This window comes from Anolis carolinensis, chromosome 6, assembly GCF_035594765.1.
Source record: "Anolis carolinensis isolate JA03-04 chromosome 6, rAnoCar3.1.pri, whole genome shotgun sequence".
NCBI classification, from domain to species: Eukaryota; Metazoa; Chordata; class Lepidosauria; order Squamata; family Dactyloidae; genus Anolis; species Anolis carolinensis.
The window spans coordinates 12,789,721-12,817,635 of record NC_085846.1 but is presented as its reverse complement, the minus strand read 5'-3'; the positions used below and the strand labels follow the sequence as shown (position 1 = coordinate 12,817,635).

The 27,915-nt window shown below is 42.4% G+C and overlaps 2 protein-coding genes and 1 pseudogene across 4 annotated transcripts; 2 read left to right on the top strand and 1 right to left on the bottom strand.

The window, feature by feature from the left end:
- Positions 1 to 184: 184 nt before the first annotated feature.
- Positions 185 to 7,212, bottom strand: LOC103280819 (zinc finger protein 287). The gene is made up of 2 exons (XM_008120986.3): positions 6,911 to 7,212; positions 185 to 2,680 (listed from the first exon to the last, which is right to left on the bottom strand). The coding sequence occupies exons 1-2, from the start codon at positions 7,017 to 7,019 to the stop codon at positions 1,527 to 1,529; spliced, it is 1,263 nt and encodes a 420-aa protein (XP_008119193.2). The 5' UTR covers positions 7,020 to 7,212; the 3' UTR covers positions 185 to 1,526.
- A 174-nt stretch (positions 7,213 to 7,386) lies between these two features.
- prr14 (proline rich 14) lies at positions 7,387 to 26,318 on the top strand. Of its 3 annotated transcripts, XM_008120975.3 has the most exons (13): positions 8,256 to 9,010; positions 11,130 to 11,549; positions 15,778 to 15,955; positions 16,055 to 16,322; positions 19,172 to 19,302; positions 19,398 to 19,623; positions 19,752 to 19,801; positions 20,204 to 20,280; positions 21,343 to 22,060; positions 22,691 to 22,811; positions 22,953 to 23,059; positions 24,117 to 24,188; positions 25,138 to 26,318. In XM_008120975.3, the coding sequence occupies exons 3-13, from the start codon at positions 15,858 to 15,860 to the stop codon at positions 25,385 to 25,387; spliced, it is 2,118 nt and encodes a 705-aa protein (XP_008119182.2). In that variant the 5' UTR covers positions 8,256 to 9,010; positions 11,130 to 11,549; positions 15,778 to 15,857; the 3' UTR covers positions 25,388 to 26,318. The 3 variants fall into 3 exon arrangements, with proteins under 3 accessions (XP_062840093.1, XP_008119182.2, XP_008119183.2); XM_062984023.1 differs by lacking the exons at positions 8,256 to 9,010; positions 11,130 to 11,549 and adding an exon at positions 7,387 to 7,534; XM_008120976.3 differs by lacking the exon at positions 8,256 to 9,010 and having other exon boundaries at positions 10,198 to 11,431.
- On the top strand, positions 18,564 to 18,672 carry LOC134292808 (U2 spliceosomal RNA; annotated as a pseudogene).
- Positions 26,319 to 27,915: the final 1,597 nt, after the last annotated feature.

Below are 27,915 nucleotides of genomic sequence, written 5' to 3'. Positions count from 1 at the left end.
ATTGGAGGACAGAATTCCTCTTAGGGAAGGCAGAAGCCTAACTTTGTTGACTTTGTAGCTACACACCTGCAAGCCTCTGAGGCAGGTTTTATTGAGGGAACCAGAATGACTGGTCCATAGATACCTGGAAACCTTCACACTTGAATTGAGAGCTCAGTCAAACACCACAGCCCCAAGTCACACATTCCACTGCAGATTTATTTTATTGTAGCCCAGGTGGAGACCTTGCAGCACAAATAGGTCTCATCTGAGAAGGTTCCGCAGCCAACCCTCATCTTGCTCAATCAGACAGTTACATGTCGAAAGAAAGCAGGGAGGAAATACAGATATCAATATGATCAGGTTAATATAAAAGTAACCAAGTTGAAAATTAGATGTTTTGTTGTTTATTTAGCATTGTTCTACACCAAATATTGCACTATGGCCTCAGTGCAGTTCCTGGTCTCAAACAGAATAGACTCAATGAGTCAAAGTGACTTACTCTTGGTTCAAACAGCTTCCTCTAGTGGAAACTAATAATTTGATTTTAGTCCTAACAGTGCAGCCCACCGTTTATTACTTTAGAACTTGCACTGAGTTAAATGGGAATACTTTCAGCTAAGTGAAAATAAGATTGCTGCCCGAATGAGGCCAATAAATACATATCTAGCCTGTTAATTTAAAAATGGTTCAAGAGGCAGAAAGTGTTTATCCTCAGGCTAAACCTAAGGCCCTATTACACTGTCATATAATTCAGTTTCAGTTTAACTGCACCGAACTAGATTACATGAGTCTACACTACCATATAATGCAGTTAAGCTGTATTCCAAAACTGCATTATACAGCAGTGCAGATGGGGCTTAAGTTGGATCTTGTGATTTGGAGATCCTGTCCCTTAATTGGACTGTGGTTAACCACTGGTAAGAAAATGCAATCTGCATAGTTTCAAAGGCATTCTATTTCCAGGAAAAGTTAAATTCTGAGGTTATGCCATTGACACAATTTTTAGCAAAATTCTATTTGATTCCTTTAAAACTTTGGCTCTGGCTATTGGGAAGGATTAGTCTGGTGAATGAAATGCCCATTTGGAGAGCAGCTGGTGAATGAAAAATAAAACTTGCAGGTAACCCCTGGCTAAAAGGCAGTGTGATCTAATGCATGCGTAACAACGGTGAGAAATGCTGGGAGTTACAGTCTGACAGCATCCAGAGATCTGCATATTTCTCATCTTGGCTGTAGAAAGTGGTCTTTCCCAGTCTTTGGTTGTAGAGAAGACAAATGGTTCAGTATGTGCACAATCAAACTATAAATATAGGAAATTATTTTGCCTCTTCTTTTTATTATTATTAATAGCAATAGTATAGTAGTAGATGTATCCCATCGATGCATTTTGCTTGGAATTTCTGCACCAACAATACTTTCATTTTTATGTAACAGCAGCTGAAATGTACCTCTCATTAAAAAAAAAATATCTCCACACTAGTCCTCTTCCTTTTTGGGTTTGAGATTTGACTTTCATGGAATATCTCCTACCCCTTGATCTTGTCTCAGGTCTTTCCCCTCTTTGGATTGGCTCTCTGTTGCTGCACCAGTCCTGCACCCCAGTTCAAATTTTCTTGTCCATTTAGGAAAGGCTCAGCTGATTTCTTCACTTGGTGGATTGCTTCGTGTTGCTTCCGGTTGGAGTTCTGGCTGAAGCCCTTCCCACAGACCCGACACTTGTAGGGCCTCTCTCCTGTGTGGATCCTCTGGTGTTCGTTGAGGACGGAGCTGCGGGTAAAACTCTTGCCGCATTCTATACAAGTGTAGGGCTTCTCTCCTGTGTGGGTGATATGGTGCCGGATGAAATCCGTGCTACGGGCAAAGCACTTTCCGCACTGAGGGCACCTGTAGGGTTTTTCAAGGAGGAAGCTTCTCTGGTGCTTCAGGACCACCTTTGAGCTCCACAAAGGGCTTTTCTTAGGAGATGGAGAAACCTTTCCAGAACCTACTTTATGCCCCAATCCCTCCTCTGTTCTCATCTTGCTTTTAGGGCCAAGGTTCTTGTCCTCTGTCCTCTGCTGACTTTGCCCCCACTGGGTTGGCTTGCCCAGCTTCTCCTTGCCCTTCATCTTCTCTTGCCAGCTTGTCCGTGTTTTCTGTTCCCAGTGTGTTGGCTTGTCCACCTTCTCCTGGACCTGGATCTTCTCATGCTGGCTTGTCTGTGTTCCTTGTACCCAATGTGTTGGATTGCCCATTTTATCCTTCCCATGTATCTTCTCATGTTGTTTACGGTTGGAGCTCTGGCTGAACCCTTGCCCGCAATGGCTGCAAATGTATGGCTTTTCACCGGTATGGATCCTCTGATGTTCAATGAGGATCGAACTCCGACTGAAGCTCTTCCCACAATCCAGGCACGGGTAAGGCCTTTCTCCGGTGTGAGTCCGTTGATGCCTCCCGAGATCGGTGTTCCTTCGGTAAACTTTCCCACAGTCGGAGCATTTGTAGGATTTGGGTTTGATGCTCCTTTGGGGATCCTTAGAGTTCCCTTTACAAAAGGCCACTTGCTCTTTTACGGAGTCTCCCTGTTGGGTTCCCTCAAGGCCACCCTCTTGGGGGCTGCATGAGGATGTCTTACGCAGTTCTGAACCACCTTCTGGATTTTCCCCTTTGCTCTTATTTTCTTCTGATAGAGACAGAATCCAGGCAGTTTTTGTCCCATCTGTTAGAAACAACAGTAAACAGGTTTTTGGTCAGCAAACCAAGCTATTTGGGTAGCTGAGAAGAAACCCCATCCTCATTCCCGCAAACACAGAAGGTGTCTTAGAAAAGGGGCACACACCCCATATGGAATCTGTCTTCTTGCTATAGGATCCCTTGCTGCACACTGGGCTGAATTCAGGTGCACATACACTGTAGAATTAATGCACTCTGATATCACTTTAACTTCCATGGCTCAATGGTTTGGGATCATGGGAGCTGTAGTTTAACAAGGTTTTTAGTCTTCTCTGCCAAAGAGTGCTGATGCCTCATCAAACTACAAATCCCATAAATCCACAGCAATGAGACACAGCGGTTAAAGGGTGCATCTATACTGTAGAATTAATGTAATTCAACAGTACTTTGACTGCTACTACTTAATGCTATGAAATTTTAGGATTGTAGTTTGGCCAGGTACCAGCACTTTTTGGCAAAAGAGCTAAAGAATGTGTTAAACTACAACTCCCATGATTGAACCATGGAAGTTTAAGTTATGTCAAACTGTACCAATTCTTCAGTGTAGATGCACCTGAAGAACTTGTAAAACTACAATTGCAATGATTCTACAGCACTGAACTGTGGCAAATAAAGTGGTGTCGAACTGCATCAATTCTTCAGTGTAGATGAACCCGAAGTCACTCCAAGCGTGCAGCAAAGGTACCTATAGCAAGAAGACTGTTACAGATACATTGATTCTGATTATTATTGTTGTTATTTCTTCAAAGTAGATGCACTTCCTGTTATTCTATAACATCCAATGAGATTAGGTTCCTAGTGAGAAATTGTTGGTGTCAAGTATTCAGGACACTCTTCATCTAAAGACTGCTAGACTAAAGACTTCTCGGGAGTGGTGCCCTCTTTTTGGAATGCCCTCCCACAGGAGATGAGATCTGCACCCTCTCTGTTGGCTTTCAGGAAGAGCCTTTTGGGCGGGGCTGTAGAAGGAATGACAATGATATCCTATGATTAAGAAGGCCATTTGACTTTGTTAGGTGTTATCAGGGTGGTTTTATTTATCTCATTTGTTGGAAACAGCAACATTCTCAAGCCCCCTCTATTTGATGTTTGTCTGTTTTGTACTGTATCGGCTTATTTCCTGACATGTATGTCTTATTTTGGTTTGCAGTCTCCTTATCTCTATATGCTTAAAGCAGACCATGTGATTGGTTCAGTGCCAGTTTAGAATGTTCAGTTTTAAAAGGATGACAGTTAGAAGTCAGTTGAGGCCTGAGTCTGTTAGAGTGCACAAGCCAGTGTTAGAAGTTAGAAAACTGTTGAGGCTTGTGTTCCTTTTAAAGTAGACTGTTATTAAAGAGAGCTGTACAAAGCAATATAGTTTTGAAGAGACCTTTAAAGATTGTAAGTTAAAGATACAAACTGAAGCATTGTTAAAGTTTAACCTGACAAATGGGCCTGTATCTTTAAATACATGAAGCTATGACTAAACAAATATGTTACTTTAAAAAGAAGTCTGCTTGAATCTTTGTCTGCTGAAAGCATCAAATAGAAACAAAATATCTACCACCCATTACAAAAGAATCTATCCATTACAAAAGAAACTGAAGGAACACTCCTGAAACTCTGTTCCCCATTAGGCTGTGATCCTAATTGGTCATAATCTAATCTCCCTAATGGGTTGTGATCCTAACAGGCCATAATCCATTTATCTCAGTATTGTTAGGGTTTTAATAAGGGTTTTACAACATTTTCTAATATTTATGATTTTAACTTGTTCTTCACTTTTATATTGTATGTTTTTATTGGCTGTAAGCTGCCTTGGGCCCTTGATTGGGGAAAGGCAGGGCACAAATGTCATAAATAAATAAATAGGTTGATGGCTGGGTTCCCGAGAGTTTATTTATTTATATCCCACTTTATCTCTCCATGCAGAGAATCAAAGTGGCTCAAAATTAAAAACATTACAACTTAAAAGATACAAATATACAATAATAAAACAGTATATCATTATATATTATCAGTAGTAATTATATTTAATATAATAGTATTACTATATTACATTATAATTATTCCATATTATTATATTGTATTATTAGTATTTTATTGTATTACATTCTAATATTATTGTCAATATTATATGTATATACCATATGTTGTTGAAGGCTTTCATGGCTGGAATCACTAGGTTGCTGCGAGTTTTCCGGGCTGTCTGCCCATGTTCCAGAAGCATTCTCTCCTGACGTTTTGCCTAAAACTATGGGCAGGCATCCTCAGAAGCTGTGAGATCTGCTGGAAACCAGGCAAGTGGGGTTTATATATCTGTGGAATAAGGTCCAGGGTGGGAGAAAGAACTCTTGTTTGTTTGAGGCAAGTGTGAATGTTGCAATTAGCCAGCTTGATTAGCATTAAATTGCCTTCAGGAGCAAATGCTTCTGTAACATGGCCATACAGTCCGGAAAACTCACAGCAACCCAGTGATTCCGGCCATGAAAGCCGTCAACAACACATTGTATATACATATAATATTGGTAATATTATTATAATGTAATACAATATAATACTAATACTAATACGTATAACATAATAATCTATAATAATATTATAATATTTTAAATATAATTACTACTGATAACATAATGATATACTGTTTTATTATTGTATATTTAATATAAGGTTTCTGGAACATGGCTATACTGCCCGGAAAACTCACAGCAACCTATAATTTACAATTACAGTAGAGTCTCACTTATCCAATCTAAACAGGCCAGCAGAACCTTGGATAAATTATTATCTTGGATAATAAGGAGGGATTCTACTAATAAGGAGGACTACTTTTTCTGTCAAATTTGTTGTATACATCAAATTAGGTTATGATTTTACAAATTAAGCACCAAAACATCATGTTATACAACAAATTTGACAGAAAAAGTAGTTCAATATGCAGTAATGTTATGTTGTAATTACCGTATTTACAAATTTAGCACCAAAATATCACGATATATTGAAAACATCGACTACAAAAAAGCCTTGGATAATCCAGAACCTTGGATAAGTGAGTCTTGGATAAGTGAGACTCTACTGTATTATTATTATTATTATTATTATTATTATTATTATTATTATATTGTACTACAGTAGAGTCTCACTTATCCAACACTCGCTTATCCAACGTTTTGGATTATCCAACGCATTTTTGTAGTCAATGTTTTCAATACATCATGATATTTCGGTGCTAAATTCGTAAATACAGTAATTACTGCATATTGAACTACTTTTTCTGTCAAATTTGTTGTTAAACATGAAGTTTTGGTGCTTAATTTGTAAAATCATAACCTAATTTGATGGGTAATAGGCTTTTCCTTAATCCTTCCTTGTTATCCAAGATATTCGCTTATCCAAGGTTCTGCCGGCCCGTTTAGCTTGGATAAGTGAGACTCTACTTTATTATTATTATTATTATTATTATTATTATTATTATTATTATATTATGCCACAATCTATATATATAAAAGAGTGATGGCATCACGGCGACCCACAAAACAACAAAACTACAGGCCCCCAACCTCGAAATTTGACGACACAACCCATCATCCACGGCTCTAGGTTGATACAACAAAAAGAAAAGAAAAATAAAGTCCTAATTAGAGAGAGAGGAATAATTGCTTTTATCCAATTGCTGTCAGTTAGAAGGCTAAGCTCCTCCCCTAGCAACCCAATAAAAAATAATTAAAAACACTAAAAATAATTAAAAACACTAAAAAATTAATACAATAAAATACTATAATAACAGAAAATAACTAAAAATAATACAAGAAAATAATAAAATATAATAAATAAAAAGATAACTTACAATAAAATTAATTAAAAAATACAAATAATGTCAAATAAACATTACACAACAATTTTTAACCAATACCACCACCACTTTGCCACAGCAACGCGTGGCCGGGCACAGCTAGTATATATATAATGCACTACCAGTATATTATACTATATCAACAGTTAGTTCTAATTATAAAGCGGAAGGCAATCATGAACTGAATTCGCATCCACACTATATAATTAATGCAGTTGGGTACCGCTTTAAATGACAGAGTTCAAGGCGACTGGGAGTTGTGGTTTCCCAAGGTCCCAAAGACATAAGGCAAACTTCAAATCCCGCTCACTGACTTGGAGCCCTGGCAGTTAAAGCGGTGCCACACTGCAGTGCAGACGCGCAACTGGAAGCGCTCACCTCGCGACAGGACCAGGGACCTTCCGGCGGGGATCACGAGGGGAAGCAGGAGGCAGACGGAGCTCTCGGCCGGAGCCCCGAACCTCAGCGGGGAGAGAGAGGCAGCCATGGCGGAGGAGAAGGAGGCGAGCGAGAGGCTCCAAGCGCGGGACTCGCCTCCAACGGAGTTCCCTTCGCCATCCAACAGACACACGCCGCGCGGGGCAACACGGGAAAGAGAGAGAGCTGGCGCCGCGCTGCACCCTGGGAAATGTAGTCCTTTCCCATCAACTGCTGTCTCTCAGGCATGGGCCAACTTGGGCCCTCTAGGTGTTTTGGACTTCAACTCCCACCATGCCTAACAGCCTCAGGCCCTTTCCTTTTCCCCCTCAGCCGCTTAAGCGGCTGAGGGGGAAAAGGAAGGGGCCTGAGGCTGTTAGGCATGGTGGGAGTTGAAGTCCAAAACATCTAGAGGGCTCAAGTTGGCCCATGCCTGGTGTAGATGCAATCTACAGCTCCCAGGATGCCATAGTGATAGTGTTGGTCAGGTATGTAGCTTGACTCTTCAGGCTAGTGTCTCCTGATTTGGCACGAGATCTCAACAAGGCCCCGAAATGACCATCATTTTGGAAAGGTTCCTCACAGGTAATAGATCCTGAATCATTGCTCCCTCTTCAAGCCAGTTTTTGTCGCCCACAAAGGACAATAGTTTCCACAATTGGCAAAAGTTTTTCTGTTTTCTTCCTATTTCCTTTACCATCAAGACGTTTTCCACTGTGAATTAGCGGTAAGTTTTCAGCCATGCACAACTTGTTCAGGGGTTGTTGTGAATTTTCTGGGCTGTACAGTCATGTTCCAGAAGCATTCTCTCCTGATGTTTCTCCCACATCTATGGCAGGCATCCTCAGAGGTTGTGAGGTATAGTAGAGTCTCACTTATCCAACACTCGCTTATCAAACGTTCTGGACTATCCAACGCATTTTTGTAGTAATGTTTTCAATACATCGTGATATTTTGGTGCTAACTTCGTAAATACAGTAATTGCTACATAGCATTACTGAGTATTGAACTACTTTTTCTGTCAAATGTGTTGTATAACATGATGTTTTGATGCATAATTTGTAAAATCATAACCTAATTTGATGTTTAATAGGCATTTCCTTAATCCCTCCTTATTATCCAACATATTCACTTATCCAACGTTCTGCCGGCCCGTTTATGTTGGATAAGTGAGATTCTACTGTATATTGGAAAAGCTAAGCAAGGGGCCCCTGGTGGCACAGTGTGTTAAAGCACTGAGCTGCTAAACTTTTGACCAAAAGGTGCCAGGTTCAAATCCCAGGAGTGGAATGAACGCCTGCTGTTAGCCCCAGCTCCTGCCAACCTAGCAGTTCGAAAACATGCAAATGTGAGTAGATAAATAGGTACCGCTGCGGCGGGAAGGTAATGGCGCTCCATGCAGTCATGCCGACCATATGACAACGCCGGCTCTTCGGCTTAGAAATGGACCCAGAGTCGGTCATGACTGGACTTAACGTCAGGGGAAACCTTTACCTAAGCAAGGAAGGTTTATGTGGAAGGTCCAGGGTGGGAGAAAGAACTCGTCTGTTGGAGACCAGTGTGAATGTTGTAATTAATCACCTTGATTAGCATTAATGGCAAGTTGTTCTGGTGGTACTCTGTTTTTTGGTGTTTATTGAAGACTTCTATTGCATCTTTCCATCGCACAAATGGTTCAGCAACCAATGCGCCAAGCTTCTGATGAACACCTTTACCGTCAACTTCTTCTCCAAACACCACACCGTACTTACAGAGCGCACCTTATACATGGAATGAGTATGCCAACCAGGGAAATCTGCTGAACCATTTGGGTTGAAATCTTAGGTGCCTCTTCTTATTCATAGGAAATACATATCCTGGCAAAGAAGTTTGTGATTTTTTCACTGATTGAACTTTCACTTGTTCATATAAAGTCCAATGACAGCTTCTTTTCTTTGCTCCCGTTCTGTTGTTTCCTTGACAGGTCTTGGATTAGGTGAACCAGTGGTCTTCTTCTCTTAGGCGATCCCTCCTTGTCCGAATATGATGGTCTTCCAAGTGCAGTGTCTTGGTGATAGATACGTAGGTGACTGTGGAGCCTTATTCTTAATTCTTGATCCACATCTTCTTCCACAGTGAGGACATTGCTTTCCAGACAGAAGGCGGTCCCAATCAGGGTTGGCTTGATGCGCCTTCCTCTTGGCGTTCCTACGTTTCTCCCTTTCTCCCTCCATTCGTGCCTCTTCAAATTTTACACCACTGCTGGTCACAGCTGACCTCCAGTTAGAGCGCTCAAGGGCCAGGGCTTCCCAGTTCTTGGTGTCTATGCCACAGTTTTTAAGGTTAGTTTTGAGCCCATCTTTAAATCTCTTTTCCTTTCCATCAACATTCCGTTTCCTGTTCTTGAGTTGGGAGTAGAGTAAAGTAACTGCTTCGGGAGACGGTTGATCGGACATTTGGACAATGTGGCCAGTCCAGCAGAGTTGATGGCATAGGACCATCACTTCAGTGCTGGAGGTCTTTGCTTCTTCCAGCAAATTGACATTTGTCTGCCTGTCTTTCCAAGAGATTTGCAGGATTTTTCGGAGGCGCTGATGGCATTGTTCCAGGAGTTGAGTGTGAAGTCTCTAGATAGTCCACATTTGGCAGGCATATAACAGAGTTGGGAGGACAATAGCTTTATAAACAAGCACCTTGGTATCACTATGGATGTCCCCATCCTCACACACTCATTGCTTCATTCTGGAAAATGCTGCACACTCTGCTTCATAGGGAAAATGCTGCACTTGCAGAGCTGTGTAGCAGTTAAAGTGATGCTAAACCGCATTAATTCTACAGTGTAGATGCTTCCTAAAACATACATGGTGTGCAGCAGACAATTACTGCAAGCCGCTTCTGACACAAATAAAAAAGAAAGACAATTACATCATGAAACTGGAAGTCAGTGTTAGGAGTTAGAAGACCGTTGAGGGCGCTTGAGTCCCTTGGAAGTAGACTGTTATGAAAGAGAGCTGTTATGAAATAGTTTTGAAGAGACTGTTAAAGACTATAAGTTAAAGATATAATAATAATAATACAGTAGAGTCTCGCTTATCCAACGTAAACGGGCCAGCAGAACGTTGGATTAGCGAATATGTTGGATAATAAGGAGAGATTAAGGAAAAGCCTATTAAATATCAAATTAGGTTATGATTTTACAAATTAAGCACCAAAACATCATGTTATACAACAAATTTGACAGAAAAAGTAGTTCAATACACAGTAATGCTATGTAGTAATTACTGTATTTATGAATTTAGCACCAAAATATCATGATGTTTTGAGAACATTGACTACAAAAATGCGTTGGATAATCCAGAACGTTGGATAAGCGAGTGTTGGATAAGTGAGACTCTACTGTAATAATAATTTATTTTTCTATCCCGCCACCGTCTCCCTGAAGGAACTTGGGGAGGCTAACATGGGGCCAAGCCCAAACAGAAACAAAACGACAAATAAAACCAATATCAAACATAATATTCCAATACAGTAAACAAGTTAAAAGCACAAAATACAGAATACAAAAAAACCAAGTAGGGAAGATAATAAAACAAACATCACCATCAATAGATAAAATGGGGGCCATCAGGTCAAAAAGTGCATTGTTTGTTTCAGGATCTTTAATAAAGTGCATTGACAAGTGTGAGAAAGTTTCTTGAGTTAATTTGGATTAGGAAAGATAGGGGAGAAGCTAAAGTGCAAGGAATCAGTATGTCAGTGAGAGGGGTCTACCATATAAGCTTAAATGTTTAAAAGTTTAACCTGACAAGAAATGTACCATGTCATTTTAGCGAAGTCTACTTGAATCTTTGTCTGCTGCTATATAATCCAGGTTATCAAAGCAGATAATCCATATTATCTGCTTTGAATTGGATTATATGAGTCTACACTGCCATATAATCCAGTCCAAAGCAAATAATCTATATTTTATATGGAAGTGTAGAAGGGGCCTAAAATAAAGAATCAAACTGCATTGTCAGCCTTCTTCCATCATATTTAAAAGCCTGCCCCTTTAAATCCCCCTCCTCTGATCCTCGCCTCAAATGGCGGCCTTCTAAACGGCGCCACCAAATATCTGCCCTCACTCAAAATGGCTACCGCCCTCGACGCCTTCCTTGTTTTCTTCTCTTTTTCTCACTCACCCCGCCTTTTTTTCTTTCAGCTTTGCCCTGAGCCAAGATGGCAGCTTTCCCAACTTCACCGGCACCTTCGCCCTTAATAAAGAAGGCGGCCGCAAGATGCTTTTCTTCCAACGCTAAACAAGCCCGCGAGCCGCCTTTGCCCTTCATCGTGATGGCGGCGGTTTTGGCCACGCGACCTCGAAATAGAGCCCGCGCGCTGATTGGCTGGGAGGGAAAACAAGCCGCACCGCCATTGGCTGGTGTGGATCACGAAAGGAATCGGATAGCGTCGAGGTGTTAGTCAGAGAAGGGCAAGGAGGGAGGAGGAAGAGGGAGCTAATTGGTGAGTTGGAGGGAGGGGGGAAAGAGGAGGAGGGGGCTGTTTTTCAAAACTGAGTTTAACTGACTCGAGAACGGGTGCTTGCTTAGTGATAAGAAGCCCAAGGGAGTGGGCAAAAAAGGTGAGATTTCAAGAACTGATAAGAGAGTGGAGTGTTTTTTTTTGGAGGAAGAGATGGAGAAGATGGCAGAGGAGTCTTGGAAGTGGGGCTTAAGGCCACAAATTGAAGGGAGGATGGAGATCATGTGGCACCAGAAGTTACTCGGTTTGAAAAGAAAATAGGAGGAGAGGCTTGGTTTTGGCTTTTGAACCAGGTTTAGGGAATCCTTATGGGGTTCGTCTCCAAAAAAAAGCTAACTTTGAAAGTTTAGAAAAAGAAAATTAAGTTGCATTTTAATGCTTTGGTGTTTTCTATTTTATTATATGTTTTCAAAAGGGTGGTAGAGTTAAGTTGTGAGTTTTAGGATGCGTCTGTATAGAATTAATGCACTTTGGCACCACTAACTGCCATGGTTTAGTACCATGCAGTCCTGGGATTTGTAGTTCCAACGAGGCCCAGGCAGAGAAGGAGAATGCCCTTGGAAAACTACAACTCCCAGGATTCCATACCATTGAGCCCTGGCAAAGTGAATTCAAACTGGTCGTTTTACATTGTTAGACTGACCAATAATAGTAATAATAATGATGACAAAATTACCATCTTGTCAGCTGCAAAAGGCCACCCTACTTAGGTCTGCACGAATTACTTGCCGACACATCACATAGTCCTAGACACTTGGGAAGTGTCTGATGTGTGATCCAATACAACAGCCAGCATAGTGATCTTGTTTGCTGTGTACTAAGCTTGCTGTGTATCAAATAATAATAACAATGCTTTATTTGTAACCCGCCCTATCTCCTGGGAGGACTTTGTGACTTCATGGGTCTACTTTAATTAGAACTAACTGTTGGGATTCTAGCCTCACTCTAACCCAGGCATTGGCAAACCTGGGCCCTCCAGGTGTTTTGGACTTCAACTCCCTCAATTCCTAACAGGCTGTTAGGAATTGTGGGAGTTGGAATTAAAAAACCTTGCGGGCCTAAGTTTGCCCATGCCTTGGTCTGACCTAATTGAATGCTTTTTTGTTATAGAATTATTATTATTATTATTATTATTATTATTATTATTATTATTATTACACAGCAAACAAGATAGATATGCTGGATTTCATATCACAAAATCACAAGTTGAACACTTCCCAAGTGTCTAGAACTGTGTGATGTATTTTCGGATGATGCGCGCAGATCCCAGCAGGGTAGCCTTTTGCAGTTGGCAGATCGTAATTTTGTCAATGACTATTGTTTCCAAATGCCGGCTGAGATCCTTTGGCATGGCACCCAGTGTGCCGATCACCACCGGGACCACCTGCACTGGTTTCTGCCAGAGTCTTTGAAGTTCAATCTTGAGGTCCTGATAGCGGCTGAGTTTTTCCTGTTGTTTTTCGTCAATACGACTGTCACCTGGGATGGCGACATCAATGATCCAAACCTTTTTCTTTTCCACAACTGTGATATTATTATTATTGTTATTATTATTAGGAGACTCAGAAGTGGCTAACAGAAAGTGCATCTCCACTGAATTAAGAATGTTTTACAATGCCTTAATTGCCATGGCTCAATGCTATGGAATAATGGGAGTTGTAGTTTTACAAGGTCCTTAACCATCTCTGTCAAAGCATGCTGGATTTCCATAGCATTGTGCCAGGGCAGTAAAGTGGTACCAAACAAACCACATTGAATCTACAATGTGAAGCAATGGTTTTCAACTTGTTGATTCCCAGGTTTTTGGCCAACAAAATCCCAGCCAGTTTACCAGCTGTTAGAATTTCTGGGAGTTGAAGGCCAAAACTCCTGGGAACCCACAGGTTGAGAACTACTGATGTAGATGCACCCTTTGATGGCAGGGATAGGGGTGTTAACGGGGCTAGGGAGATTATAGGATTATTATGACATTTGGTTATTTTATTTGCTTCTTGTTTGAGTGCCTTTTGCTTCTAATTTGCTGTGAAAATTTAATGGGAAAACAACCCAGTGGCAATTTTCAACTCAAGTCATTTTTTTGCACTGGATTAGTCTTTCCAACCCATATTCCTTCTCCAAATCAGGTTGCTGGACAGTTAGGGAGAGATTGGGGGTACAGTTATCAGTGGTTTCCAAACTTTTGCTCCCCAGGAGTTTGGGATTTCCTCTTCCAAAATTTCTGATTATTGAACAAGTTGGCTGAAGCTTCTAGGAACTGTAGTCCCAATCCAATAAAGGACAAAAGTTTGGGGATCACCAATTGACGCTTTATAATTCATGCAGTTTGACAGTACCTGAATTGATATGGCTTCATGCTACGGAATCCTCTGAGTTGTAATTTTGCAAGGTCTTTAGCCTTCTCTTCCAAAAAGGGTTGGTGCCTCACCAAACTACAAACCCCTGGCTTCTTATAGCATTCAGCCAGGGCAGCCGAAGTGGTGCCAAGTCACATCAATTATACTGCCCAAGAAGGGGCAACAGGCAGAAGTGAGGTGTTGGCTCAGTGATCGCTATAACATTGTGTGGAAGAGGCTAGATGGGTTATCTAAGGGAGCATAAGAGATGGGAATAAGTCAGACAGAACTTGAAGGAACATGATGACAACTTGATGTGGGTACATTTTGGGGCATGATGAGGATGAGCCATCCCACGAAAGGGCGTGGTGTGTACGCTCCTAAGCTGTGAAGCATCATCAGAAAGGAAGAGATGTGAGAACAAGACTCATTTGCTGTAATTTTCCATCCACACGGGAATCTTTTCTCTTTGTCATGTCCAGAACATCGCTAAAGTCATTGGAAACAGAAGAATCAGGGACAGATCTTTGGGTTGGGTGTAGCCGTGGTTTATAATAACTCTTTTCCCTTGACTAAGAATCTATTAGAAGTCGCCTTTTGGTACTAAACTGAACCAGAAATGCATCTACACTGTAGAACTAATGTGCTTTGCTACCCTTTCACTGCCGTGGCTCGATACTATGGAGTTAATGGTAGTTTGCTGAGACATTAACAATTTTTGGCAGCAAAGAATGAAGACCTTGTACAACTACAACTCCCATGATTCCATATCAAAAACCATGGCAGTTAAAGTGTCAAACTGCATTAATTTTACAGTGTTGATTTTTTTCCCCAAGCTGGAGTTTTAGCCATGTTCTGGCAGAGATGCTGATGGGCATAAAATGCAAATTGAGCGTTATCAAGCAACAGGTTGGGAGGAATGGCATCTATATCAAAGGGAGATATCACATGTAGAAGAATTCAAGACCGAGGAATGGGATTTGTTCCCAAGCTGTTTAGGGTGAGCCTTGTTAGAGAAAGTGTGGGCTGAGAATCCCTAGGATGACATGGCTTTGACACCTACTTTCTGCCCATCCTGTTTGTGTGTACTTACTTCTGCTTGGCATGACTCACTAGCTTTTGTTGTCTTTGTTTCTTTCATCTCGCACCAGTCACCCGCCACTGCTTCTGCCTTAATGGTATTTTTCATAGTTTCATTAGTAGTACTGTACATACTCTTTGCTTTTTGATATTTCAGTGTACACAGACTTACTTTCATGGCTAACATTATTAAAAATATTGTATAACATTACATTCATGCTGTGTGTGTATGAAACACTGATGAATGCTGTGGTTAGATTGGGATCTTGTCTCCAAGATATATCATTACAGGCAGTCCCCAAGTTACAGTCAATATATGTTCTGTAGGTTTGTTCTTAAGTTGAATTTATATGTAAGCTGGAATATGGACATTTTTAAATGTATCTCCAGCCATAACTATCTATATCTATCTTTGAATAGCATAGGGAAGGGGTAACACCCTTGTGATGTTTGTTTTGCTGTCTATGCCCCTCCTCAGATTTCTGTTTCTGTGATAATTAAAATTTTTAAAAAATGGCTTTTAGTAGGAACAAAGATTGGCGATACAGCTTCATTGGAGACACTTGTTTCCATTTATAACACCTCTAGAAGTGAATTTCCCTTCTGAGGTTTAGATTTCTCTTAACTTCCTGTTGTCTCACCCATGTTCTTAACTATGAGTCGTATGTAAACCGGATGTCTGGAACTCGGGAACTACCAGTATATGTTTATTTAAAGAATATTTAAAGTGTGTGTGTGTATATATGTATGAGAGAAAATGCAGGTTTTCCAAAATCCAAAGGAAATCAAAATCCCAAACACTTTTGTTCCCAAACATTTTGGAAAAGGGACGTTCAACTTATATTTGTGAAGAAGGAACTGCTAATGATACAAATGTCTGCAACTAAACCAATGTATCTTCCTTCCCCGATGCAGAAACGTGAGGAATGAGAATTTGGTGGACCATACCAGGGCGGCCACCAAATTTCCAATCCTGAGGAGGATTGAGATCTGCCATGGAGTGTCCATTGCTTGAAGGAACGTCAGAAGAGGAGACTCAACTAATGTGTGCTTTCAAGAGGCATGTCAGACGACGAAAAGTTTTCATATACAGGTGAGAGGAGAGTGTTCTTCATTTTGAAAACCCAAGTGGGAAGAAGTAAAATTTGTGTTGCAGCCCCGTGACTCCCTTTGTGCTATATTACAATTGTAGGCCTGCTGCTGAGGAGCAGGAGTCCCCTTCCCTGCGGCAGACTCCTTTTGAGAGAGACGGAGCACCTCTCCTCCCTTGCGGAGATGCAGAGTGGTCACCCACCAAGAGGCAACGGCTTCAGAAGGGCTTACCTTCGATGGTGGAAACAAATGGGAGCCCTTGCCATAGGGCAGAGGATTGCTTGTGGCACGTGGCGTCTCCCATGGAGAAGAAGCAGCGGAAGGTGTTGGCGGTAGACCTGGAAGACCTTTCAACAACCCAAGTGCCTGTAAGGAGGGCATAACAGGGGCGGGTGCCTAGGGTCATTGGTGCAGATTTCTGAGAATGTTCCCTATGGGTTGTATTGAAGCTGCTTCTGATGTAGAACTAAATAGGAATCAAGGAAGGAGGTTCTTTACACCATATTGGTGGAACTCTGGGTTCATTACCCTGTATCATTAAAGCAGTTGACATCATTTTAACTGCCATGACTTAGTGTTGCAGAATCATCTGAGTTGTAATTTGGTGATGCAGCAGCACCACATGACAGAGGAGACCAAAGGCTTTCTAAAACTAAAACTCTGAGGATTCTATAGCATTGAGCCATGGCAATTCAGGTGGTGCCAAACTGCATTAGCTCTGCAGTGTAGCTGCACCTTCAATTGCTTCTTTATCAGAGCTTGGGTTATTATGGCAAACTAATATTTCTTGGAAAATTATCAAATAGCTTGGACTATTCGTTTAACAAAACTTTACACTACTTGTAGTAAGGTAAAAATGGCTTAGAAAAGTCTCCTTTGATATACAAAATTGCCCAAAATTTACCCCAAGTAATATTACAATATCTCAGATTTATCCCAGGTAACATCATTACTTGTAACACATTTTATTTATTTCGTGTCAAAAGCATTGGTACAGCAAATACATTTCAAATAATGGAAATAAAATAAAAAAGAAAGGAAATCACAAGCAACTAAATAGTTTTGGACCAAAAGCGGGCAACAGCAACCGCATTGTCTGTAGCTTTAAACAACTCCTCCTCCGTACATGAGGCAGGGCATTGTGGGCAAGCATACATATGCTGAGTTGTTTGTTCAGCTCCACAGTCACACAAGGTGGAGGATTCCTCCAGGTAGTGCCACCTTGCCAAGTTGTCTTTTGATCTGCCCACTCCACTTCTGAGTCTGTTCAGGGACTTCCAAGTTGCCCATTCCTGGTTTGCCTCTGGAGGAAGACCCTCTTGGGGGGCCATCCAGTTAGAATTGCCAGGTTTAGCTGCCCAGAGGGACACCCTTGCTGTTGCTGAAGGAACATCAAGAGGAGTGGTGGTTCTCATGAAGCCCTTCCTTGATTTGAGTCTGGTGGGAGGAGGGTGATAGTCATGCAGTGGGTGGCTTTCACAGTGTTCGACCTTATTTCTCTCACCGTTAGCAGCAACTTCCCGTCGCACGTCAGGAGGGGCAATGCCAGCTAACTTGTAGAGTTTATCAACAGGTGTAGGTTTAAGGCATCCCGTGATGATTCTGCATGTTTCATTCAGTGCTATGTCCACCTGCTTTGCATGGGCAGACTTGTGCCAAACAGGACAGGCATACTCTGCAGTTGAGAAAGACAAGGCCAGGCCAGTAACACATTACTCCTATGTTTAATAATAATAATAAGAAGAAGAAGAAGAAGAAGAAGTTGATTATTGTATTAGCTATAGGCCATGACATCAAATAATATACAACTTTTAATAGTACAGGATACACTTTCCAATATAAACATTAAAGCTTATTCTATAAACTAGCTCTTTCATATTACAGTAGCAGTCACAATCCCCGTAGGCATGATAACAATAACAAAATCTGATTTGTATTATCCCAAAGTGTTTCCATTTCTAGCATCTGCTGTGGACTTTACAAATTTAGCTCAGATTTTTTTGGGCTGCAACTGCAAATGTGGCAACCTTAAATGTTATATTTTTGGAATAATCCTCTAACAGGTCACAGACAACTGCTGACTGTTGCCATGCTGCCCTTTCTTCCAGAAGGGCCCCCAGGATATTGTTTCTGGGGTCATTATACAAAGGGCAATGTAGCAGATAGTTATGAAATCTTCTCTTTCCCCTAACCCACAAATACAAAGTCTTTGAGCATACGGAATCCCTCTATATCTCCCCTCTAGCCAGCCTGATGACATTGTCTGGAAACACAGGGCTATAAATGCTTTCCTGAGAGCTACAAATGCTAAGTCTTGAATATATTATTAGCAATATTTGGTCACTCTTTGTTAGGGGATACCAAGTAGTGAAACCCTGCTGTTTACTAGCCTGCATGTTGTCAGATGCATCCATTTCAATATTTACTTTCTAATCACCTTCTTGTCCAACTGCAATCGGGTGGTTGTTGACCCATCAAAATACTGATGACGCAGGGCCAACCAATTTTGAGCCCAGCCTTCCTACTTATATTGCTCCATCAAGCATTGCTTTGTTATACAATCATCCTCTATTTCCAAAAGTCTCCCATATAACATATTGAACTTACATATCTCTTCTCTGCCTTTTGGCCAAGATCAAGTGTAGTATCTCTTCTGATCAGTTTAATAATAATAATAATAATAATAATAATAATAATAATAATAATAATGGAGCCCCCGGTGGCCAAGGGGATAAAAGCCTCGTAACTTGAAGGTTGGGTTGCTGACCTGAAAGCTGCCAGGTTCGAATCCCACCCAGGGAAAGTGCGGATGAGCTCCCTCTATCAGCTCCAGCTCCATGCGGGGACATGAGAGAAGCCTCCCACAAGGATGATAAAACATCAAAACATCCGGGCGTCCCCTGGGCAACGTCCTTGCAGACGGCCAGTTCTCTCACTCCAGAAGCAACTTCGGTTGCTCCTGACACGAAAATAATAATAATAATAATAATAATAATAATAACAATAATTGTCCCATCAGAAGAAATGCCCCCTTTCTCACAGCACAAGTCTATTTTTCTTTTCTTTTTTAACTAAAGGCTCTAACATTACACTAAATATCTTAGAAACAGTATTTTTCCCATGATAAATTGCTGTGTAAACAGGAAGAGTAGAAAAAAAAAATCCTGAATGTATTTGTTTCTAAGGTGCTTCTAACTTGCCTTGTCTCTTTGTCCAGGAGGATCCACAAAGGTGCTCACCTCTTCAAAAACCTGTCATATCACCCTGTATAAATTCCCACCAGTCAATGATCTTGAAGGAAGATAGAGCTTCCTGCTCAGCAAAGGGCCAAAGTAGTACCACATGCAGGTGAGCCATGGTCCATGAGACTTGAGAACTTTCCAGGAGGAGGGTAGGTATAGGCATGTCTCCTGAAGCTTCCTGTCTTCCTTCTCTGTTTCCAGTCCAACGTCTCCTAAGGAGGTCCCCCTACCGCATGAGGACCCTCAAGAGAAGTTGACTCATGTGTGCCGACAACTGTGGGCCCAGAGATTGTCTCCTCTTCAGTGCCATGAGTCGGACCGCCTGCAAGCCAAAAGACAGCGCCTGCAGAATGGCATTTCCTTGGGCAATGGGAATGAGGGGATGAAAGCTGTCAGTATGGAGGGCTCTCCTTTGATCCAAGTGTTGGTGAGTTGGTGACAAGCGACACCTGTGGAAAACCCAAGAGGGGAGGCACTTAGCAAAACTTTACTAAGAGAGCCAGAGGGCGGTATCTTGGTCCACCTTTCGGTTCAGACATCTTTTCTCGCTGGCAGGATGCCGGCGCTGGCATGGAGCAGCTGGAGACCTCCCTACCCCCCTGTCGGTGAGTGCATCGCCCACAAAACCAACCAAGATGTGGAATTGGCTGTGCTTCCCCTTCTCTGCCTTTCAAGAGCCTGGCAGTTAGACTGCAAGAAAACAGATCAAATTGAGGATTAGCTCCCAGAGCTTTGGCAACAGTCCAGAATCTTTTGGTGATAGTCTCTTTCTCATTGACAGCTTGATCCCTAGATGCTTTTGGAGCAGTCTCCCCTAATTTGGGCCCCCTGAGGCATGCTGGTCTTTCATCTCTCCCATCACCTTCTCCTAGCCCAGCGAGGGAGTGCTTGGAGTTGTAGTCCAGCTCATCAGAGTTACCAAATTGTGGGTGGCTGCTCCTGGAGCATCCTGGTTTCAAAGGGCCAAAGACTGCCTATAACTTCCCAGTGTTTTTGTTCTCACTCAGGAACGACCGTCCAGTGTTGCATAGCCAATCTCTTCCTTCCCGTGTGGAAAAGCCGTGTGAACACACACATCAGACAGGTGAGTGAGGCTTTCTGGCCTGTTACTTTGTTGGATGTTTGTCAGTGAGAGGTCATGTGAAAAGTTAGGGATCTGAATAATAAGTGGTGGGATGATATCTTGATTTGGCTTTATTACCTCCAGTAGCTCCTAACTCTATGGGACACAACTTTCCATAGTTCTAGCATTGGAGGCAAAATGGAGGCTTGGGAGATAGGGAGACTGAAAACGCAGGTGACCTGGTGCTCTTTGATAACAATTGACAATTCTAGTCATGAATGCTGACAGGATGGAGGGTCCACGGTATATGGGCAAGAAAAGAACATTCCATTAAGAATACTTATGTTGCAAAGCTTGAGCCTTTCTGATATGTTTATTATTTATTTACTTACTATATTTCTACCACACTGTTCTTACCCCGAAGGGGACTCAGAGTGACTTACAGTTTGGCCACTTCAGTGCTACATTGCAAATACACAGTGTATAAATATAATACAATACAAATCAAAGTACATTTAACATAAAATACAAGACAAAATCACACAAAGCGTCATAACATCCAGAAATAAGATATAAATAAATATTAAGCATTAAAAACATTTAAAACCAATTACAATTATTGTGGAGACTCATCAATTAAATAGTATATTTTGCTAAGCTCAGTCATTAGTGATAAACATGAGCCAGCAAGAATATTAAGAGATGTCTCCACAAAATAAATAAATAAATAAATAAGGAGGAACAGAGTTGAAAGTTGAGCGTCGGAGTAGAAGTCAGCAGCCCCAAGCCAAGCCCAGTTTCAGTACTAAGTTGATGGTCAAAAAGGGGCTGGTTGGTAAAATTCCCCAGTCCTGTCATCCTATAAGGTATCAGTGACTTGAAATAACTTCAGCCAATGACTACCTAGCGTTGATGTCATGGCTTGATCGTGGCATGTTGAACTACAGCATCCATCATGCTGGGGTTGATGGGAGAAGTAATCTAATACATTTGGAGTACTCTTGTTTGATGGAGATTGTTGTGTTGTAGAAATAGCTATTTATTCTTTCCATGGCCAATGGCATTTTTCGACTGCCCCATCAGATGTCTCACCAGAAACCGCCGAAGTGCCTTCTTCTTGGCCGCCTGCCACGTCAACCCTCTTGCGTCCTTCAGTGATCCCACGTTTCCGACACTGGGGCCTGGTTCCCGTTTTCCAGAGCGTGCGTTCAAAACTGGAGGCCTTCACCGAGATCTTCCTGAGCCCATCCAAACCTGCCCTTCCGTCCACTAAGGAAACACCCTCCTTGCCGCTGAGCCTACAGACAAATGATGACCAGACAGCATCCCATCCAGAAAGCCCACAGAGAGGAGTCAACATTGAGGTGAAAATTGCCATTTCAGAACCTCGTCCCCGGAAGAGAAGCTGTCATCAAGAAGAGGAGGAGGAGGAGATGGGTAGCATGGTGGTGAGTGGGCGGCCACCTATCCGCCAGTGGCGCCTGAATGAGGGGGATCCAACTCCTCAGCCCCGTCTTGGACGCAGCTATTCTTGCCCGGATTTCCCCAGGGCCTGCTCCTGGCAAGCCTCCCTGGTGGCCATGTCTCCTTCCTCGCAGCTGCGACAGCGACGACACACTGTCTGCAGTCTGGAAGTATCCCGAGAGCTGGGCCATCACACGCTGCCCTGCCTTCGCAAAGAGGTGTACCCATTCAGTACACCTCCTCCGCGATTCTTGATGCATTCGTCCAATACTGATAGCACCTCGTATTGCTCTCCTATGCCGTCCTGCTGCCGAGATTCCAATCCAGCTCATTCCAGGTGAAAACATTACCCTCTTTACTTGAGTTTCTTCCCTTCCAAGCTGTCTAAAAACTATTGTTGCTTTTAAAAAAAATTAAGGACAGGGACTGGACAGAAAATGAGACTGAAGATGGACCATACCTTTGCGGCAAAGCACCTTCTTTGTAAATCTAGTTTCAGTATTCTGTCTCTTACGATAACCTTGTGTCTCCATATGAGATTAGACTACAATTCCCATTCTCTTTCACTGGCATTCCAGATCCAGTGTCAGTGATGATGTAGTCTGATCTCACATAAAGACCCAGGATTGGGAGAAATCCAGGATCTTGAGGTGCAATGCTGGCAAAAAGCCTTTTCCTGGGACCCCATCCATGTGCATAAGACTGCATTCGAATTCCCAGAGGTTTGTCTAATCATCACAGCTTTTTTGATTACAGCTCTCAGAATCCCCAAGCCAGTGTGGCCAAAAGTAACTTCTCTGTTCTGAAAAAGGAAAGCTTTTTCTATAGTACTTTGCAACCACAATTCTTTCACCTTCGGTGTTAAGTGTGCCTGCCTGATCTATTTGTTTAACTCTTAACCTACTTTCCAATGGACTGAGCAGTTATCAGACTCACTTCTGTTGATATATTTATACCTCCCTCACAGGGACCTCTCCACATCTCCAGATGGTGGACAGAGGGTGCCTGGCATTGGCCTGGATGTAGATGTAGATGACACTGAGTTGGCAACGTCAGAGCAGATGATGCTTTCAGAGGATGAAATGAAGGTGAGTTTCTGCTTGGCTCAAGGGTTTACCCTAGGCGGTGCTGTGTGGAAGGGGTGACTGTTAAACTCTAGCTCTCTTCCCTTTGGGACTTTATTGACTTCGGTTTACTTACACATTCCTTGGTCTCCCTGAAATGTGCAGGTTTCACAGGACAACACCACAGGGAAGGTGTCTTGCATCAGAATCCGCAAGACGCCAGCTAGGCAGCAAGCAAATCTCACTCCAATGGGACTTCCCCGGCCTGTCAGGTGAGGGTGTCCTCTACCTCGCAAAGGGTTAGAATGCAATTGTGATTTGTTCCAAATTGTGAGAGAGAAGGTTTCAGGCAATCAGGAAACGTACAATCCACATTCTCCAGTACATGGAAGTGAAACATCTATGCGTGAGGCTAGTTCCCTTGAGGGTAGATGAGGGTACCGAATGGTAGGTAAGTTGTTTTCCTCAGTGGATTACAGCTCCCAGTATTTCTCACTATCTGTTTTACTGGCTGGGGCTGATGAATGTTACAGTCCAGCTGATCTGGAAGGCTGCAAACTGCTCACTCCTGGATTTGAGGGGAGAGGCTACATATACAGAAAGACCTCTACATAAGAATGTCCAAACATAAGTATGTTTTAACTTACAAATCCTCATCTAGAGTGCAGTTTTGACATCCAAATGCTGTTTTAACCCATGAACAGTGCAAAGGAAGCCTCCTTGCCCCCTAAACCAGTTCTTCCTGCAAGGCAGAAACTCCAGCTCCATGTGATGTTTCCCCTAAACATTCTGGGAGGAGTTCAATCTGGAGATTCCACTCCAGTGATTGCAGCCCACCTTGGTGCAGCAGAGCCTCAGCCTAATCAGGAGCCTAATCAGGAGGACTGTATCGTTTTGCTTCAAGAAGAGCTCGAGGAATGGAGGGAGACTGGAATTACTGTATGAAGAAAATAATGCTGTTTGCCAGGCTGCACACTGGCCAACACATTTTGTTTCCTCAAATGTCTTTCCTTGCCACAGTGGCTGGATGGAACATTTTATACATTATTTGTTATTTATAAAGTATATTTTCTTATTTAAAATACATGACAAAAATTGGGGTGGTGGAACGGGTTAATAGCATTTTAATGGGAAAGTTCACTTTGAGATAAGAATGTTTTGACTTAAGAACACGGTCACGGAACAAATTGAATTCTTAAGTAAAGTTATCAAGTTTTTTCCCCACTGTCTGCTTAACAATTTCATTTAAATCAACCTAGGACATTTCTGATTGGGTTGCTCGCCTTGACACGCCTGGATGATGAGTGTTCTCTTTTTTTGCGTTCTTAGGCTGAACAAGAAAGAATTCAGTCTGGAAGAGATTTACACAAACAAGAACTACCGCACACCTACAGAGAAAAAGTGAGCATAAGAACTATTGCTGTGTGCTTATTGCTTTCTCCTCTTTGGCCATTTCAGATTGCGGAATACACTGTTGTTGATGTGTGCCCTCAGATTGTTTATAATTTAGGCAATCCTAAAGTGACTCTATCGTGGGATTTTATTTATAAGGTTTATTCAGAGGGGTTTGCCACTTCTTCCTCTGAGGCTGAGAGAATGTGACTTGTCCAAAGCGTCTAAGTGGCTTTCCACTGCTGAGCAGGGATTAGTGTAACGGAATGAAAAATTAAAATATGTAGTCTATGTTTGTTCAGTCTCAACACTGCCTTGCCAGAGAAAGAAAATATGTGCCATGCAGATGAACAATAAAAAACATGTAATTTATTCCTCTTAAATCCAGAACAACATATGTACAATATAATCAGTTGCACCAACTCGCATAATGTCCTTTCATGAGAGATCTAAAATAGTCTTTCCTTTGTACATGTGGATAAATTCCTTCAGCAGTTCATGAAGCAAGAGCACACTTCAAAATCTTGTGTGTCTCTCTCTGGTTCCACCTTCAAACTCTCTCTGCACCTGCTTAGCTCAAGCCTGAACAAAAATGCAACAGTATCAAAAACTCCCAGGTTTAGCCAGATCAACCCATTGCACTAATCTGGCTCTTTGTAAAGTGAAAATTGTGTTTTTCAAACTACAGTTTCTTAATCCCACTCAATTGGGACAAAAACATCAGAAGGGCCATAGTTGTCGACACTGCCTTATATCCAGAATATATCATGGAAAACTGTAATTGTGTTAGCAATCACAATATTTCTCCCATGTTTAAAGTTTGAGAATCAATGTTTGTATACAAAGTCTCCATTTCCCAAAGTCATTTCTCCTTTCTATCATGCCAAGGCTGGCATTCCCGGAGACACACCACGCTTTTCTCCTGCATTGCTCAACTTTCTCCCACCTCTCTCCACAGGTCGTTTGAGACCATCTTTGAAGTGCCGCTAGAACGCAACGGGGCCCTCATCTTCACCAGCCAGCGCAAGCTGAAGCGGGCTGTGGAGTTTCGAGAGGGCGGCCTTCCCCGCAAGCAGCGCAAAGCCCGCACTCGAGGGGGGCGTAAGGCCGGAGGACGGAGGGCTCAACCCCAGCGCCCTGAGTTGGAAGAGCAGCTACAGCAGCGGCTGGCAGAGCTGGATGCCCTGTTTGGGGAAGAAGAGAGCTGAGCAGAGCCATTCTCTAAGTAGAGGAAGGGGGTTATATTCCTGGAAGCTCTTCTCCCTCCCTCATCCCAGAGGGGTTGTTTGCATCTCAAACCACCAACCCACCATTTAACCACTCCAGGCTTCTCCTGTGGCCTCCTTCATTCTCAACTTTCCCAGACAAATTGATCTCTGGTGCTTGTGGCTGCCACTTTGTCCTCTATCTAGGTAGCCGTAACACTCCATGGAGGTGGTTGCTCTGAAAATACCACGGACAATCACCATGCTGCCTGTGCTGGCATCATATCACCCAAAGTGAGCAATATTTGCAGTGTCCAAAAGTCACCTGTTCTCTGCATTCCGCTACTTGCGCACAACCTGACCATTGGTGCCTTGCATGGAGTATTGATCTAATGCTGTCTGATATAGTTCCATCCTTTAGAGACTTGGACCATCAAAGGATGAGCTCAACTCCATGAGAAACATGTCTCTGTGCTTTCCGCCAAAAAACAAAAAACCAAATGCAGAAAGTAGAAGCCCAAAGAAATGGACTAAATAGCAAATGGTCTGCTGAAAAGGAAGCAACTGTGTGCTTATTTTACGGAGCAGATGATGTGCAGAGTAAAACCAGAGCTTGAAAACATTACCTCTTTGGAGTACAGCTCCTAGAATCCTCCAGCCTTCATGGCGGCAATTCTAGGAGTTATAATTCAAAAGAATAATGTTTTACACCCCAGAAGGTGTATAAAGAGGCCAGGAAAAAGGGCCTGTGTCCTTACTCATTGTTAAAACATGGGCAGTCCATAAATTGAATAGATTGAAGTCCATCAGGCTTTGATCACTTTGCTTTGATCACTTTGTTTGGACTGTTCAGTTAAGCATGAAGGGTGTTCATTTGTTTGCATTTTTGTATTAAGCTATATTTCTAATAAACGTTACAGCTTGGGGGGGGAAACAAACTTTGGGGGTTTGCTTATCTGTTCTCTGTGTGGGGACCTTTTCCACTCTCAAACGCATGATGGGATGGGTAGCAACATGGCTGAAATGTCTTATTTTCCTCTTAGCTTAGAATGCCTCTGAGGTGCAGTACATGCTATGCTGGGTGATGGGGATACTTTGGGATAATCATTGCAGCCAACTGCAGGTGCTCAGCTTTTGTGTATAGACTGTCTAAATAGATGATGAAAGAAAAAAAAGGGGGGGGGGTGGAGTGCACCCTGTGGTCTATGGCATCTGTTCCAGTATGTTGGTCATTAATGTCCAAGAAGTATGGGGCTGCATACCGAGAAGAACATTTCATCTTCAGCTCTTGCATGATCAGTGCTGTAGCCGAGGATGAAACATTTGCTGTAGTGTAGTGTGTGCCAGAGGTCTGTAGGCCAAAACAACAGAACTCTAGCACAGAGTGTCTAGTTCTGAGACGTCCGGTTAGGCCTTTAGGGGATCTTTGACCTTACTTCCAGCCGGCAGAGCAGGGAGCAGCGGAATGGCGTGGGGGACACATTTCTGGGGCCCTGTGATCGCCATTACTAGCAACCACATAACCACAGCAAACATCATGCAATCTACTGTTCTGGGGTGTCATGGATTTCTAATTCACCATCATTACTGAGATAAGTGAGGGGGTGGCTGGGAGCGACGAGGGCCTCTGCTATGGGTGCTGTTTCCCACCATTAGAAATAGCAGCAGTCATCTTAATTTACATAAGGAATGCCATCTTGCAGCATAGTGCAGACTCCATTTCACCACTCTTACTGTTGTGCATTCTTAAGGTAAAGCTTTCCCCCTGACGTTAAGTCCAGTCATGTCTGACTCTGGGGGTTGGTGCTCATCTCCATTTCTAAGTCGAAGAGCCAGCGTTGTCCGTAGACACCTCCAAGGTCATGTGGCCGGCATGACTGCATGGAGCGCCGTTACCTTCCCGCCGGAGCGGTACCTATTGATCTACTCACATTGGCATGTTTCGAACTGCTAGGTTGGCAGAAGCTGGAGCTAACAGTGGCCACTCACGCCGCTCCCAGGTCTCCAGCTCAGTGCTTTAACACACTTTGCCACCGGGGCTCCATGCATTCTTATTAACCCCTATTTCTGCTTATTAATCCTGCCCTTTCCTAAAAGACAGTTACATGTGCCATTTTGTGGTCAGCTAGGCTAGTTAACCCCTAATTGCCTGCAGGGCTAACAGGCTATAATTCTAGTACAGTAAAGTCTCACTTATTCAACATTCGCTTATCCAGCATTCTGGATTATCCAACGCAGCCTGCCTTTTATTAGTCAATGTTTTTGTAGTCAATCATTTCAATACATTGTGACGTTTTGGTGCTAAATTCGTAAATACAGTAATTTCCACATAACATTGCTGTGTATTGTACTGCTTTTCTGTCAAATTTGTTGTCAAACATGACGTTTTGGTGCTTAATTTGTAAAATCATAATGTAATTTGATGTTTAATAGGCATTTCCTTAACCCTTCCTTATTATCCAACATGTTTACTTATCCAACATTCTACCGGCCCGTTTATGTTGGATAAGTGAGACTCTACTTCATAAGTA